This window comes from Numida meleagris, chromosome 5 (genome assembly GCF_002078875.1).
Source record: "Numida meleagris isolate 19003 breed g44 Domestic line chromosome 5, NumMel1.0, whole genome shotgun sequence".
NCBI classification, from domain to species: domain Eukaryota; kingdom Metazoa; phylum Chordata; class Aves; order Galliformes; family Numididae; genus Numida; species Numida meleagris.
In genome coordinates, this window is record NC_034413.1 from 37481339 (window position 1) to 37498946 (window position 17608).

The 17608-nt window shown below is 42.0% G+C and overlaps 1 protein-coding gene across 17 annotated transcripts in view; it reads left to right on the forward strand.

Annotated features, from left to right (window-relative positions):
• The window catches only part of IKZF2 (IKAROS family zinc finger 2), a 114012-nt gene that overhangs the window by 1099 nt on the left and 95305 nt on the right, over window positions 1-17608 (forward strand). For 3 of the 17 annotated variants that reach the window (XM_021400788.1, XM_021400789.1, XM_021400799.1), the window contains 2 exons: window positions 1607-1655; window positions 2387-2494. In XM_021400788.1, the coding sequence (XP_021256463.1) occupies window positions 1622-1655; window positions 2387-2494 (142 nt within the window). In that variant the 5' untranslated portion in view covers window positions 1607-1621. Of the gene's footprint in view, window positions 1-218; window positions 323-924; window positions 1069-1573; window positions 1656-2386; window positions 2495-2521; window positions 2733-17608 lie in introns of those variants that run through there. The other 14 variants (XM_021400796.1, XM_021400797.1, XM_021400793.1 and 11 more) reach the window with 12 other exon arrangements.

The window sequence follows — 17608 nt, forward strand, 5'->3', positions numbered from 1 at the left end:
CCCGGCTGGAAGGCTGAGCCTCCAGGATTCCCCATCACAGCCTAAAAACGGGGAGCAAACTTTTCTTTCCTTCCCCCTTCTCCTCTTCCCGACTTTAAGAAATAATAATAATAAAAAAAAATAAAAACCCAAACGGTGCTTTAATTTTGGTTACGGATGGTTCTGTGCTTTTTTTTTTTTTTTTTTTTTTTTTGTCTTCCTCCTCCCTTCCTCCCGTTTCTTTCCCTCACTCCATTGGCTGGGGTTCCCTTTCCCTGTTGCTTCTGATGTCTCTCTCTTCTCTCAGTGTGTGCCTGCCTACCTGGACTAGGGGGAAGAGAAGGTAATTTGGGAGGGCTTGAGGAAGCAGCTTGCCCGTTTTGGAAACTTTTTGGAGATTTCTGTGTGGTTCTTTTTTTAAAGTCATGTGGAAAAATCAGTCACTGTAGAGAGTTCGGTAGCAGCCGGGCAGGTTGAAATTTAAGTGTTATGTACTGAATGCCTTGGGAATTTGATCTGCTTTATACCAAAGAAGAACACAGAGAAAAGTATTTATTTATTGGGGGGAAAGGCGGGAGGAAAGCAGGTTAAGGGAGGGGGAGGGAAGTGGTTTTGGAGACAAGAAGTGAAGCTGCCTGTTTTCCAGTAAGTAATGGAGAAATTCCAGGAGCCAGGGCTAAATATACTTGGCGATCAATACAGAAATGGCTCATTGTGAATAATTTAGCTGCCTGGTGCAGTGAGAGTTTTGAAACTAAAGGCAAAAAAGAGGCCATGGAGGGAGAGAGGAAATGAAATTCTCCTCTGGTCATGTCAGTTTCTTAACTTTTCCAGTTAAAAGAACATAGTTAAGATTATTGATCCCTCTCTGTCTCTTTTTTTTTTTCCTCAATATATATCAAATGATAGCTAGGGGGTGTCATTCTATACAGTTACTTGGGTTTCTGGAAAGTAATAGCTTGTTCTGTGTCAGCAAAGTGCTTCCAGAAACTTTAAGATTGCTTCATGCCACAAAATGCATGGCCTGGGAGTATTAAGTGTGATGTTCAGCCCCGCGCTGGGGCAGATCAGCGAGGTGGGGAGGAACAGGTGCGTGTACAGGTGTGCGTGGTGCTGTGAGGGTGGTGGTGTGAGGCAAGGGCTGGTGGCAGCAATCTGTAAGGGGCACAGGCGCTGAGGTGTTTGTTTTGTTTAGAGCAGAGTGGAGTCTTCCTGGAGTACGTGAGAAAAGAGCAATTGTTAATAGTGTCAATCTTCTCCAAGTCTGTTCTGGCTGTGAGAGCTGATAATTCATAAAGCGTTACAGTCCCTGCTTCAAAGAGAGAAGTGGAAACTTGGGGTGGGGGGGGGAGTTTCTAAAATCAGGTAAAAACATGAGTGGGGAACAGCGAGGGTTTTGGTCAGACCGAGAAGATCCCAGCACAGCCTGCCCAAGGGTCAGCTGGATTTCTCAGCTCAGATAATTTGCATGGAGGGTTCGGTGATTTGCACGCAAGCACCTGCACTACACTTGTGTGTTTCTCTAGGCAATGGTTGCAACAGCAGCAAAATGGGATTTAAGTAAGTTTAATCATTTAATGGTTGATACTGACAGGTGTCTTTGAGGGTGTACTTTTCTGCCTTGCAGCACTGCACTTTGACTATGGAAGCAGAGGCTGCTGATGGATATATAACATGTAAGTAGTCATTTTATTTGATTATTCTCTATTACTTTCTTTTCCCCACTATCTTTCTGTAATGCGGGCACCTGAAACTTTAGCTTCCTTCTGTTTGGTCTTTGCCGTGAGATGCCACTGAATTAATGGCATTTAAACATAAACTTTGCGTATGACTGAAAAATGTGTGGGTATGGGCGCATGGGTGAGCACCTTGCAATTTAAATATTTGCTGAGGATGAATGAACTTTGCGAGGGAGAGAGAGCTCATTTTCAGCAATCCAAATTGCAGCCAGCAACTTTTCTTGCCTTTCACTATGCATTTCTCCTGCTTTCTGTGTTAGGGCAAAATATCTTGTTTTGAGTGCATTGTTTAGCTGTCAGCTGACCAAAGGCTCCAAGGGGAAGGTCTGTCGTGTAAAGTAGTAATTCAGTCTCCTGCTACCCAGTCCTGATTCTCAGCGTTTGCAGATAGAGAAGTAATACTAATTTCTGCTGAGACAAAGCAGTTGGAGCAAGATTTTTGTTAAGGCTATCTGCAAAGGACTGGTGACGGGAGGTTTGAGGGAGCTCTTAAAATCAGACCGTCAAATATTTCCTTCTGGCCACTGAGAATCCAGTGTTCACAGGTTTTGGAAGGCTCCCCTAGCAAAGGGAGGACAAACGGGTGCAGGGAGCTGGCAAGGCGTAGTTGTTAATCATCGGGTTGCTTTGCTGGGATGGAAACTTATGGGTGACTTATTTTGTGAAAGCAGGTGACAATGAGCTTTCCCCTGAAAGGGAGCACTCCAGCATGGCTATTGACCTCACCTCAAGTACACCCAATGGGCAGCATACCTCACCAAGTCACGTGGCAAGCAGTAAGTCTCTTTTAAACGTGTTTCTCTCTGGCAGTGTTTTTGGGTTAGTCGGGGTCCTCGCCTTGCTTTCCTGGTCTTAACCACTTCTGTAGGTTTGGCCAGTAAAAGAAGAGAAGGACGGGGTAGACTTCTTGTTCGGTTTTCTTGTTTGTGCTGGTGTCTCATCTAACCATGAACGGGATTACCAGTCTGAACTATCCCCAGGTGGCATTTGAGAGCTGGTCCTTACCTGTTCCAGGTAGGAAAACTCTGAGTTTGACATGTGGTGGTTTTGTTTCATCAGGTTTTGCAATCCAAATGGAAATTGTTGTTGCATTATTTTTACTGTGCTTCCAGAAGGAACTTGAAGTAGCTTTATTTGAAAACAAACACTTTTTGTTTACAAAAAGGCTTTACTCGGGCAAAAGTATAAAGTTAAAATATCTGGGTTTGACGGCAGGTTGTGTTTTTACTGTACCATTCAGAACTTTCAGCATCCTATTTGTTACCATAGCTTTGCCTTGGTGAGTTCAGAGATGACTGGGATAATTGGAAGTTTATGGCACCCAGCAGTTGGCTGGCTAACGCACTGAAAGGATTTTGTTTTAGAGTGTTGAGGAAGAAACTGAGAAAATGTGAAGAGATTTGGAAGTATACTGAGAGCGCCAAGTTCTCACAGGATGTCTGTAATTATTTTTCACACAGTAGTACGGAGGAGAATAAATGTATTTTATACACAATTCATAAAACTAGCGTCCTTTCCTTTTTGTGTGAGTGTGTTTACTTGGAGTTACAATGTTGCATTGAGATCTTTACCTTAGAGTACCTCAGTACTTGTATTAAAATATGTCGTGACAGGCTTTGCTTACAGCATATTTTCAGAGGATCCCTCTCTATGCTATGTGATATTAATTTTCTTTCTAGTGTGTATGCTATAGATATGTATTTATCTTAAGTATCTTTTTAAACTGACTGTATAATATTCTCACCAAAAATCACAAAAGAAAAAGCGAGCATTTAGGGTTGCCTGCTTTAAAATACGCAGTGTATTGCCTTCCAGCTCTTCCTTACTGAGAAAAGATGTTCCTTTCCTTTAAGAATTTCTTCCCTCCTCCTGCAAATTATGAGTAAAACACAGTTTTTATGAGCCTTTAAAACTGAGGGTTATTATGAAGATCTCCCAATTATATACATGTTGCTAGAGAGTATGATTGCTAATACTCTGGACTGAACTTTATATGACAACCTATCATAATTCAGCATCTTCAGACAATTCCAATGCTGTTGCAATGGGATTCTGATATATTTTATTATGTTGTAAAAGTTTTACTACTCACTTTCTTCATTTTCTTTGTTTCCTTTTTATTAATGGGAAGGCTTCATTGGAAGGAGAAAAAAGCTCCCTGTTTTAAATCTTCTTTATAATCTAGACTGAAAACCAGAGTCAAATTACGGAATAAAAAAATCTAGGATGAAGTCATGCAAAAATACTTTAACACATTCAATATTTTCGTGTTCGTTATGTTAACATTTTGAATGATTTTTAAGTGTTGTTAGTTTGTGCAGCACACTTGCCTTGCTGAAGATCTTTCTTTCAAATGTGTTTTGTGGTATCTCACAGGTGTCTCAGTTGCTTTCATCACTGCTAGCTTTGTGTTAAGCATGTGCTGCTGTTGAAAAATGAGGGGCTCTATCTGGGGTTTTTAAGCCATGTGTAGCTAGAGCTTCTGAAATTTGTTGTTTCTTATATTCTTTACAGGCACAGGAATGTTTTGGAAAGAGGCAGTTTGTCTTAAGCATGGAAGTTATTGGTTACGGGTTGTTGGCTTTTGTGGCAGCTGCTAAGGTGGTTCACTTTAAGGTTTTTGCCTAATCTTGAAGCTAGCTTGCATAGACTAAATCACCATGCTGTACTTCAGAGCTTTCGGCCTGATGTGCGGGGAATGGGAAGTCCTTTTAGAGGTGGGAGGGTAAGGTGGAATGGCTGTTGGTAATACTATGTACGAGTTCGGCTGCTGCTGTTGGACTGAGCCATTGTCCATCCTGCTGTGGTGCTGCAAGGAGGCCCGTGAAGTAACGATGCATTGTAAGCTGAGGAAGTGGCTGTGTAATGTTGAGCACGGTTGAATTTCTAGCAGTGTCACTGCTTTGCTGCTGGCCTGCCATTCCATCTGGGTAGGGTTTGCTGGTGGAGCCGGAGGGATATGGATCAGACCTGAAACAGGTCAGTCCTGGCTCTGTTTCCAGCTGTCCCAAGGGAGTGGATGGTCCCATTTCGCTGTGTGCTCGGGATATGTACTTGCAGGGTAGAGATCGGCATTCTGACCTTTGTTCCTGCGTTCCATTGACTCATTTTGAACCACAGCTCTTAATTTAGCTTTAATTTGTGTCTGCCTCAAACGGAGACAAAACCATAAGAAGCAAATTTCTTGGATCTGTACTGAAGCAACTGAGCAGTGCTCTCCCAGCAACAGTAAAATTATGCGCTAGGTAAAGAGTTTTCTGTGTTCATTAGCCCCTGGCAATTCCATGTTAGTAGGAGTTCTGGCTGGGCTACTGATGCTTTTGGGTTCTGTTCCAAGAGGTTTCAGGTTAAATATCTTGGCTCATGTTGGAGAGTTGTCTGCAGCATCCTCTAACCTATTATCATTTTCAAGTATCTAGACTGCATGTATAGGTTATAGATGGGGCCGACACTCAATTTTCCCTGTGAATGAGGTGATCCTGAAAGATAAATCACAGCAAATCACCTGTCATAGCTAACTAATGATCTTACATGCACCTTACGGTATGCATCTGCCTTCAGCAGAATACTGTATGTTGGCAGATGCTCTGTTCTAAAATACTTCATTGTAGTTTTATGTAAGCAAAGATTTAAAATACGTGTAAATAGTCAAACTGAATAGGTTGATAGATCATCTGGCTTTCTTCTACATCAAAAGACAAATAAGTGCTATAGCTGCTGATTACGGATTATATATGTTTACATAGCCTCAAATCTGGAAGTCTGGATTTTCTTTAGAGCTTCTGTGGGAGAACTCTTTCAGTGGGTGACGCTTGGAGATGGGTATCTAAGGCCTGCATGATTAACTCCATATTGGTGCTGAACAGTTCACCGTATGGCCGTAAGCCATCCTCTGGACTCCACAGAGTTCAGGGGAGTCAATTTAACGCTCACTGAAGGCAACAGGACCAAGCTGCAGGTGATTAGGAAACTCAGAGTAGGAGCCGGCAGTAGGAGCTCTTAAAAGAAATAACTTCCAGCCACCTCCTCAAAATATCGCACTAAGTTCTTACTGTAGTTATTAAGTATTTTTTTTCCCCTGGAGATTAAAATGGGCTTAAAAGGACATTCCCCTTCGAGGCTGCAGGGGCACACTTCGGTTAGTTGTCTTGATACAAAGAGGTCACTTCGTGTAGGATGAAGCTGCTTCTCTAAGACCACTTGCCTGGTATCCTATGGAAAGTAAAAGCAGTCAGTGACAGAGGAGACTTCCTCTTAGAGACTTTACAGCGAGTGTCCTAGATAACTTTTCTTATCTCTGCTTTCATAGACAAAAGGAGCCCTTAAATGCAATGGAGTCAGAACAATCATAAGTATCAAACCCGACATCTGATGTTTGAAACTGATTAAAATTGTGGTATGCTTTCAAGATGTGTTTATAATAGCTTAGAAGCGTTAGTAAGTTATGAGATAATTTATTAAGAAAGTACATTGTTGGCTGACTCAGTTGTGGAAAGTAACGAGGTGATTCCATTTACTCCATGGTGGGGAATGATTGTGCTGACAATATAGCTGTTGGGACAGCAGTGTTAAGTGTGAGTGATTTCTGTAACAGCATTTAAGGTCAGCATCTGTTAAGAGGGCTCAGGCAAGGTTTTGCTAAGAAGTGGCCAATACTGAATTCCCGGCAATTTGGGTAGACTGGTGGACTATCAGTGATACTTTTTGTAGCTTCAAAATGCTCAGTCTTTCTTGATTGCTTTCATTTTTCAACTGCATGCTGTCATATGAGCTCCATTTCTATCGCAGTTGAGCTGCCGTGAGCAAAATGTTTTGTGTACCACCGCTGTATCAGCACCACATCTGTATGTGTAAAGAAACTTAAGCATGAAGTCTGTCTTTTGGAATGAAACTGCATAAAATTAGAGATTGCTTCGTGCCTCAACTAGGGCACCAAACAAGCCTTGCCATCACCAGAATCTACAGCCCAGGCAAGTAAGGCCTCATTTTGGATTTCTTTTTGGCTCAGTATGTGCTTTTTCCTTGCATGAGGTGGCTGAGGCTGAGCCTCTGCTTGAGGTTTTTTTTTAGTGACAGTGGTTGGGGCTGGCTGGACTGGCCTGCAGGGAGAAACATGTTGGTGCTCTGCAGCAGTTACTCCCTGACACATGCACTGGTGCATGAAGAATTCTGGCAGCCTGGCTGTTGCGCTCTGAAGTGGGGATTCAGGTCTCCAGTTCTTCCAAATATCTGCGAAGTGTGAAACACTACATATGGTGCTAAAAACTTGGACTGGATTACCTCATGATGCTGAGGAATCTCTTTCCTCAGAGTCGTTTAAGGAATAGGGTAGACATCATCTTGGGTAACTTTGATCCTGCGTCAGTGTTGGGATGTGGACTTCTGACAGTCTATTTATGTCCTGCAGTCCTTCATATCTGACCTCCCTACCTTGACAGCGTGATGTTTAGAGAACTCAACTCTGGAATTTCATGGTGCTGCCTAAATACAGATGTATACATGGTTTCACAGGTTGCAGGGCGGTGGGCTTAGACGTAAGAGATGAGCTCGGTAAAGTGTGGCGAAGAAATGGAAGAAGTGAGTGACTGATGCTTACAGAAGGGTTTTCTATAATTTAGTCTTATAACCTCAGATTCACTGTGAATCGCTTTCTTGAAGTTTAAGGAGGGGGAAGAAAGGTGAGGTGATGATCAGACTTCAAATTTTCATCCATGCATAAGAAATTGGAGCTCTGCGGAGTAGTTGCACAGATTTAATTAAAAAAAAAAACAACCAAAAAACAACAAAAAAAGGAAACAAAATATTTGCTGGGATGCGTCTTGCTTCTATATTAATCCACATCCCATCAGATCTTTACCATTAGCATGGTGAAAATCTTGAAATAGTTCCTCTGATGCAAGTTACATGTAGATGAACACCAAGTAGCTACTGAAACTGTGTAGATTTTTTTTGTATCTGATGTCAGTGTGTCTCAGGCATTCCCAATGGAATCGGGTACTTGGTTGTAAAAACATTCCTCCCTTTTGGTGAGTGTTATAATGAGGGTGGAGTGAACTGATCAGTTAATCTCATTAAATAGGTTTTTATTCTTTCTGATGGAACTCTCTTGAGAGGTCATCTGCCAGGGCTTTGTTGCAGCACACACCTTTCTTAAGGAGCTTCTGCTATTTTCTGGGACTGTCAGGTTCAGTTAACTTTCCTAGGTACACACCCTGTTACAACACTCTTTGCTCTTGGTAGCTGTGTAGTCAGCATGTTTTCAGTATTTGCTTATGGAATTTTGGTTCCTTTTCAGACATGCCAACAAAAAGAGCAGTCCTCATCTTCCTTGAAACACAGCCCTTTGACAGAAGCTATAGGACTAAGTACTGGTTATAGAGTGTTCTGTCTTCTCCTTTCCAGATCTGGGTGAAGGTCTCACTTCTGTTGAAATCAGTGAGTGTTTTGGGAAATCAAATTAAGGCCTTTTTTTTCCCCTGTTTTCCTGTGGGCCATTGGCTCTCCTCATTCTCCAGCCAAGTGACTGTTTGCAGGGCTAGGCTTTATTGGTGGAAAAGCAGCTGCCTGTGTTGTCCCCATGCATTAGTGAGGGCAAGCAGTGCTCGTTCTACCACTGCCAAAAGGGAATTTCAGAGTAATGTTAATTCTAGCCAAGAGGAAAAGACAACCGTTTTCTACTTCAGTGTGCTGTGGTGAATGAAACTCCTTGCGGGAGGTCTGCCTTGAGGCACGTCTGTAGAAGATTTAGGAGAATGCAGTGCTGCTGCTCTCGGTAGTAATGAGGCCTGTTACCAGCCCGTGGTGCTGTGCCCATGCTATGGCATGTTGTCCCCTCCCTACAGGCATGTTTGGAGTCCCAGCAGCTGAGTGCTGCATCTCAATGGAAGGAAGCGCAGCTATGGTTATTACTGAGAAGCAATGATGCTTGGCAAACATGGCTCAGAGCTAGGTGACAGGAGGCCAGGTTTTTCTCCCCTACTCTTGTCATTGTGAGGGAGTCCCTTCATGTTTTTATGTTGCTTTTTTCCCTAATGACAGTGGCCATATATCACTTGGATTTTAATGGCACATGTTAGACTTTGTGAAAAGTCGCTTAGGTTTTAACATTTAATTTCTACAGCCCCACAATTGTAAGATTACAGTAGAGCAACCGTAACATTTTAACTCTTCTCACGCAGCTGAGTATTACCAGGTCTGTGTGTGGACAGCCCCCTGTTTACACCACCCAGCAAAACGTGGCCTTGATCTGGAGCCAGCCCTACATTATGGGCTCCTGCTGGCGCTGCTGTGTCAACCCATTGCTTTGGAGAGCTGTAATCCCTCAGAAGCAGAGCAGCATTGGCAGAAGCTCCTGCTGTGAGCATACCCTGGCTGGCAGGGTCACCTGTGAGCAGAGTTACAGGTAGGACACTGGAGTGTGTTGGAAAACCAGCGATGCTATTCCTGGAAAAGTGTGGGGTTGATTAATCTCCCTTGTCCGTGTGCAGATAAATCATCTAGATTGGACTAGAACCTCCTGTTTTTTCACTAGCTTTTACTTCCTCAGTACCTTTGTTTTTTGACTCTACTTTCCCATTTCTGGGCTATGTTCAATTATTCTGGTGACCGCCCTGGTGTGGCCAAGCAGAGCACCGCAGAGGTGGTGCATTTAGTGCATTGTGCTTTTTCTTTTTGTTCATGATTGCTCTGTCCCTACATGTGAAGAGAGGCCATGAAGTGCTCTCAGTTCTCTTCTGGTGCGCGTATGGACACCTCCCAGTGAAGCCACAGTTACCAGTCAGATCCCCTTGTGGGGGTCACTTGCAGGTGACTGGATGTCAGTTGGTCAGTGTTGCTACCACTTGTGTGGCTGTCCCGGGCGTTAGCATAGCTACTGCAGTAGAGCAGAAAGAAAGGGACTGCTGATGATAATCTTGACATTCTTTCCCTCACTGTCACTGGGCTGGAGGAGGCATTGCGAGGATTTGGCTCTACTTCCCTCGCCAAAGCTTTGTGCAATGAAGATAAAAGTCCCAGCTGCGTCTTAGTGCTGCTTGTGTCAGCCCTTTGTCCTGGGGGCAGAAGTCTGAAGCGGTTTCCAAAGTAGGCAAGACACAGTGAAGCACAGCAAATCACCACCTTATCTTCCTGTCCTCTCTATCACCTTTTTTCTAATGAGATTTCTTCACGTGTGAGGAGGAAAGACAGGCCACATTTAATCTCCAGCCTATGGTAGATCTGGGGAGGGCTTGAAACAAAGGCGATATTTTAACAATAAAAGCCCATGCATGACAAAGCCTGAGTTTCTGATGAGGAATACTTTGTTTATCCCCTTTGTTCTCTTCCACTTGAACAATTAAAAAAAAAAAAAAAGTATTATCCTAAAGATAGGTGTGCTCAGTGGTAGGTTGGAGGCTTCTCAGCTCCTTATTAGCCGTGTTTCTGTTGCTTTCCTCTCAACCTCCAAAAATACCCTAATTGTATCAGAAAGGAGTGATGTCCTTTTGTTTTTCTCAGGGGATATCTGTTCCTTTGGCCCATGAAAGTTACATTGGTGAGTGGCAAAGAAAGCTGGCTAGAGAAGCCTGTGGTATGCCCAAATCCATAGAAAGTTTTTTGTAATTACTTCTTGGCACAGGAGTGTTTGTATGAACAGTGAGAATTCACATCTACACTCTTAGTGCCTAACTCAGCTTTCAGACATATTATGATTAACTCGGTGAGCAAATGTGCTCTCTTAGGTAACGGTCTAGCCGTAAAACACAAACTGAGAGAATTTTTGGTCACTGTATCTGGGGACCCTCTAAATTCCAGCTGCATGAACTAAATACCTGCTCCTGTCCAAAGAGCAGCAAGCAGAATGGTGTGAATTCCCTTCTTTTGAAAATGAAAGAAGTTGACTCTGTTAGAAAACAGCGAGTCTTTTTACACAGAAGAGATATGAAGTCTATTCATCCGAGGAAGAGTAGCTATTCTCTTGAAGTCATGGATGGTTTAAAAGCTTCCAGGAAAGAGCTTGTAGATTCAAGACCATATTTGGGTTAGCAATATGGTTCGGGGGGAAGGAGTAGGCAAAAGAAAATGGGGTTTGGTTTTGGTGTTTTTTGTCTTTTAAACATACCTCATGATTTCTTGAGAAATTGATATCCTGCAGTGTATGTTTTGCTTTGTGCAGGTAGTGCCTTCAGAAAGGGAGCAGGAAACATGAATAATTAGCAGTTGTGCATACCTCTTTTGTCTGTTCTGAGTTATGGCTCCTGTACTGCACACACAGCATTGTGAAGATGGGCCGCTCCCTGCATCTTGGAGGAGTCTGTGATCATCTGGCGCTTGAGCCGCATTTGCCCACGTACAGAAATATCTTGCAGTACACCTTTGTGCCTCATGTTCACACCGTGCCTTAATCCTCATAGTTCTTCAAATGTAGACGTGTCCTAGAGACAAATGTATGTAATAGTAACCCGGCTGTATCTCCCCAAAGTGGGTCATCTTTACCAGGTGTTTCAACCTTGCACTGGCACAGATGGTTCCTGGGTAAGATTGTTACATCTCCATACAGCTGCATGGAACCATCTGTGGTATGAGCTTTACTTGATACACCCTGTTTGATAATTTTCTTTAGTTTAAATACACAGCCCCTTTCTCTCCATCACTGCTAGGTGTTATCCTTTGGATAATCTATTCTTATAGAATTTAATGTAATAATATCTCCTCATTATATCATGCCTTTTCAGCAATAAATCTTGCAGAGCTTCACAAAGGATGCCTGTTTAAGAGATACAAATGGGCGAACAAAATTATAGGCTGAAGAGGTGGAGATAAATTAGAGGAATTAGTGTTCGTATGAATTCAGCTCCTATAGGTGGGAGGCAGTCAGCTTCATCGTTTGTGTGTGTGTGCTTTAAAATGTCGGATTATAGGTGGTTCTCGAGATCAGAAGAATGATGTGCCATTTGTGTAGCAAAGGGTCAAGTAGTGCGTGACACCAGCAGACTGTGAGAACTGTCTGAGTTTACTCTTGCATTCTCTGAAATCCGTATTCTGTCAGTTGCACAAGATCTTTATTTCTTCAAAATCCCATGTGCTCATGTATGAATCTCGAGCCAGACTGTGCTCAGGATATAAATGCTATCACCGGTCAGCTGTCCACAAAGTAGCCGACACCAGGTAGGAGAGGCTGGCAGCTGGTGAAAAAAATCTGCAAATGTGGCCAGCCCTGGCTTGTGACAAGCCTGTGCATGTGCGATGTGTGTAAATGCAAGGTAAAGGCACTTCTGGGGAGTTTCGGTCCGACACAATAGAGACATACAGGCTTGAAAAATATTACAGTCATGCAAGTCTTAGGAAATTAGGAATCCAGAAAGGAGGGGAGAGATGTGAATTTTGTCTCTGCTGAAGGGAAAGCTATCAAGCACCACCCTTTTTTAATGTCAAAGGATCTGCTACATGGGAAAAAGTTGTTGAAAGCCAGTCTCTGTGAAGTCTGCTCCCTTTGCAGGACCCGCTTCTTGGTAGATGTTTGTGCAGAATCACCTCGCTGGTAGGACTGTGAGACCAGACATGACTCAGTCTATCAGCATGCAACATGGTTTCAGGTTGCTGTCTTACTGCTCTTAAAATGGTAAAATGCTGTATAAAGGTATTTGCTTTTTTTTCCTCGCGCTTCTGAAAAGAATGAAATGCTTTAATGTCATTAGTGCTATTGTTATTTAAATTTAGCTTGTGACTGGTAACCATTAAATATTTATAGAGAAATCGATAGCAGTGAGATTTTTGCTGTAGTAAATATATATCACATATGTATTCAAAACCAAACCAGTGCATTCCAGGAAATAATCTATAACAATGCTCTGTGAAGTATTCGTGTCAAGATACTTCATCTGCATCCCAAATGCAACTGTTTCTGCAGTGAAACCCTGTTTTTAAAATAACCTAGAGCAACACTGCCCCATGCCTTAGGGAAGGAGGTTCTTGCAAAATCCATCTGAGCCCTTGTTCCAGGGCAGGAAACTTCCTGCCCTCTGGCCCATAAGGTCTCCCTTACCTCAGAGGAAGCCCAGAGAAGCTGAGAATCTGCAGCACAAAATTTCGTCTGTAAATCAATAATTGATAATAATTTTAAAGCAATACCTGCTTATGCAGTTCAGACTTAAGATGTCACTTGAGGCGGACTAATGATATGGAGAAAGGTGTGAGAGGTGCAGAATGCTTGGCACGTGGGGAAGACAGGTAGCCAGTTCCTTCTTTATTCTGGGCTTCTGTATCGCTTCCTTGTGCAGCTGTCAGTGGAATAAGTCTCGGTGGACCAGCAAGGAGGTGACCTGAAGTAGTTGTTCCAGCCAGGTGTTCTGGAAGGGAGAAAGCTTCCTAGTGAGTTGGAGATGAAATCTCAATTTATAATTATGAGCATCATTTATAATAATAATTCTAATTATATACATAAACACTTTAATCTACTATAATGTAGTATGGTAACATTTGCTGAGCTTTGGCTGCTTTCAGATAGTGAAACTAAGCTGGTGGTTGTTGGCTAGGGTTCAGAAGCATTTCTCAAAATTTTGTACACGATATGAACATCAAAATTTTGTGTGGATTAAGCAGTTATTAATTCTCCCCAATTATCCTTCAGATAAAACTACAACTAACTCATTAACTAAAATTAATTGTAAATAAAGCTGATCTGTTGTTGAGAAGGCTAATTAGAACGGTAATTGTGTAATGATGATGCATTTAATTTCAGAATGTGGATTTGAAAGCTACTCCTTTTGGCAGTGATAGAGTAAGGTGTTCCAAAATACAGCAGGATGCTTATTACTGCCTTTGTCCTCTTAGTACTGCTAGGATTCCCACTGTTTTCCATCCCCCTTCTGTCCCCTGTAGAGCACTCAGAAACGTCCTAACTCTGCTCACACTGAAGCCAGTGGCCAAGCTGCAGGTAGACTTGGTTGGGCAGGAGGCGAGGAGTGGAAGTGTTCTGCCAGGTACCTGGTGTTGCTGTTGCAGCACTGCATCCCTGTGCCTGAGCTCTGGGAATACCGCCTGTGCTTTGGGATTTGCTGCCGGCTCGCCATGGAGATGCATCTGGAGTGTCAGGCCAACGAAACTGAATTGTGACTCATGTTTTAAAAATGAGTGAGTAATTTTCCATGCAGTTTTATTACCGTATCTTTTGCCCCAAGGATTATTTACTGTAGATTAATTTTCAGCAATTTTTCACTATGTAATCTGGAATTTTAATTAGAGAGGAACTGTTTAAATCAAATACTTTTTTTATCCCAAATTATCTTGTTCTAATAGTAAAATCAGCACTAGTGCTAAAATCAGCAGTGTACCTGTTAGCCTGTGTGCACAATTTCTTGATTTTTTCTTTTGTCCAAATGAATTAAACACTGTTTTGAGCAGCTTTTTAGCGTAGTGTAGACTTGAATCACTAACAAAGAAATTGAGATTGAATACAGAGTATATGATTCACCTTTTCTCATCATTTATAATCAGCAGATTTGCTCTTACTGAGTTGGCTGAGAGGGAGTTGCAATACTGAGGGATGGACTCTTGTATGTTCCTAATAATCAGACTTGAAGGGAATATTGATTATAAATATATTTTATCTATCTTCCTTTTAAACTTCTTCCCTACAAGTTTTTTTTTCTGTGTGTCCTGGTTCGGTGGGGGGGGGGAAGGGAAGTAAAAATCCTGAGAGCATGTTTTTAGTTACATCACTAATATTAGAACTGAGTAATCGGGTGGCTTTGGCAGCAGTCTCATTTATAAATTGTTGGTGAGCAGATGGCGCACCAAGTTGGCATGCCAACTCCAAACTTTCACAATCATGAGTCAAGTTTTAAATTGCAAGATTGCCTTACATGCCATGAGATTTTTTTTTGTTTGTTTTAATAAATGTAGTTTTTGATGTAGCTTCTCATTTCTGAGCTGTTTTGCAGAGGCATGGCTGTTCAGCCTCCTCTAGGGTTGGAATGCTTTTTCCCTCTTATTTTGATGAAGTGGAGATTTTTGTAGTCACTTACCTGGAAATCTTGGTGCTAGGAAAAAACAGTGCGTACCAGGCTAATGATCAGATTTGGCAATCCTGCTTAATGTCAAATAGGTAAATAGTAACAATCACAATTTTAGCAACTTCTCGTTTGTAGGAACGGCGACTTGCTAGAAATGTATTGCTGATATCTGTAATCTTGAATATGCAAATCTTTGCCAATTTATTTGTTTCCTGAGCACATGGCTTAAGTGTTAGACAGCACAGAGTGCAAACGTTACATTTTGCAATGCAAGAGTGAATATTCTCTGTAGGCAAGACAGTAATGATTTTAAACAACAACAAAAAAGCTTGAGTGCTCAGATATTTTCACTGTGAATACAGTGAAGTTCAAAAAGGGTCAGATCTTGATCCACTCGATAATTTGGACAAATATTAATGGAAGGATTTATTTATTTAAGAAAAAAGACAAAACCTGTTCCTTCAACTAAAAGGAATATGGTATTTGTGGGTTATTGTGGCATTGTGGGACCTGTTACAGAATGATAATTGAAACTTATTTCTAAATGGTTCCACACAAAGTGTGCTGCTGTAAATGCTAAACAACTGTGTTTCATCCATAATCATGTAATTGGTGTGTGCAGCTAATTAGTGTGTTCAATTTAGGCCCAGATTTTTGGAAATGTCTCCTATTCTGGTCCTGATTTAGCAAAGCTCTTAAACAGATGATTAACTCCCATTGGCTTTAATAGGACTTAAGCACATTCTTAATCAGGGCCATTGTGTCAAATCACATCTCTTGGTGACAATCAGAACAACCTGCCAGAGCTGTAGTGAAAATATCTGCGGGTCCTCCTTAAATGTAGGTTGGTATTTCTTTAACTAGTGAGGCATTTTGTTTCAGAATCTGAAACGGTGTGGATTTTTTTTTTTAAGCAAATGCTTATTGTCACCATCTAATTGTATGTATAAAGTTTAAAGATTTTAACTAGCTTGGCAGGAGGCTGTTTACATCAAATCTGCTCAATACACCTTTGAGATGGAGAAGAAGAAAATACGCATCTGAGAATGCCTCGCTGGTGTAAAAATGTCAGTGCTGATAGATATCTGTGATGGAAAATTTGTGTGGGAGTAATAATTTAGTAATAAAATAGGTCAAATTAATTCTTATGCTGAAGGGGGATACCTTACAATAACCATTTTGTAATTTTATGTTTGACAGTTTGCTCTGCATTATGTGGATAGGTGGAGCTGAGATAATGTAATCCATTTCCAATTGTAAACAAGATTGCTTTAAGAGCTGCTGTAGTAAGATGCATGTTGGCTGACTTTAAGCTGAAAGGTAATTGCCTCTGAATATTAATGTGCATGTGGGGATTTTGTTTTTAATTCTGGGATTTCATCTTTGCCCTATAGAAGCTCTGAAGAGGCCCTTGTTTTCCCAAACCCCACTTTGCTGCTAATTGAAGCTGATGGCAAGTGTTGCGCTTTGGGCCCGTTGCTTTTATTTTCTGTGGCCTGTGTACCTTGGAGAATGCTACTTCCTTTCACTTTTTTTGTTTGCTAGCCGCCTTCTTAGTAGATGAGATTTATTAGGGATGTTCTTGCTTTCCTGTAGTGGCTATATGTAGGTGCTGGGCTAAGGGAGGTTATGAGAAAAGGGAAGAAGTTGCTGCACTAATTGAATTGTAGCCTTTTAGATAAATGGGAGTTAAGGTGCTGATCCTGTGCTGTGTAGCTAGAGAACTTCCTCAGGAATAATTTGGGACCTGATCCCCAGCTCCCAGTTTGAGTTTCTCCATCTGTTTCTACCCATATTGGAGCAGACCTATATCATGGAGGCAAGATCTGGGTAGTGACAAGCTCATTCTTGGAGGATGCTGACTGGCTATGTTTGTATATGAAATTTTCAGGCATGGAAGGGAACAGCCAATTTACAATCAAGTAATACTTTGCCTTTTCTCTTAAATTCTTGCACCTGGTTTCGGTGAGCAATGTTACCCACTGCTTATGATGAGACTCAGCACTGGCTATGAGGGGGGCCTGGTGCTGAGCAGGGTGTAACTGCAGCTTTGCACAAAGCAAACTGCAGTCCAGATTTTCATGCTCCTGCAATACCTTTGTGTGCCAGGTTTTAGACCGTACTTGTTTCAATGGCACTGGACTTGTGGGCTGTCATTTGTTACTTTGGGAAATCCATATAAGACTGTTTAAAGATGTTAGGACTACCAAGTGGCCTGCATGCCCTTCTAGCAGAGATGACAATTCTTAAGGCATACATTTAAAGTAGAGTTATACATGCCTTGCTCTCTGTCAGGTTTGTTTTTTAAATAAAGAAACAAAAAAGAAATAGAGCATTTTTAGCTTGGATCAATTCCCTAATCCAGCGTAGTGCGTAGTCTCACACTGAGGTGATGGCTGAGCAAGGGTGGGAGCTTCTGGTGCTCCTTGAGAGGGCAAGGTACACACTGACCTGTGCTACTGGCTGGAGCTAGCAGATCTGTAAATGGGCTGTTCTGAGGGGTCATGCTATGCAGAGGGATAGGGCCAGCAGCTGAGAGGCACTGGCTTCACAGCCAGCCCTTCTGCAGATCACCACTGGTTTGTGTGGGACTATAACCTTGTACAATGTCTCAGGTTAAACAGTGGGCTGGAGGTGAGTGATGTTAATGGATGGGAACCACTAAACAGGCACTGAATCCTCCACATTCCTGCAGCTTGTACAGGCTTTGGGATCTTGAGCTTATTTGTTTTAGAATTATTTATGAACTTCTGCAGTGTCCAGTCTCCAGTGGTTCGGTCCGTCCACTCAAATTACTCCTCCTGGTAATTTGGTTATTCAGCTGTTCCATGGGTACCTTCCCTAAATAAAATTATTTAGGTGCAGAAATGATTGTAGGCTAGCAGGCAGAAAAAGTGT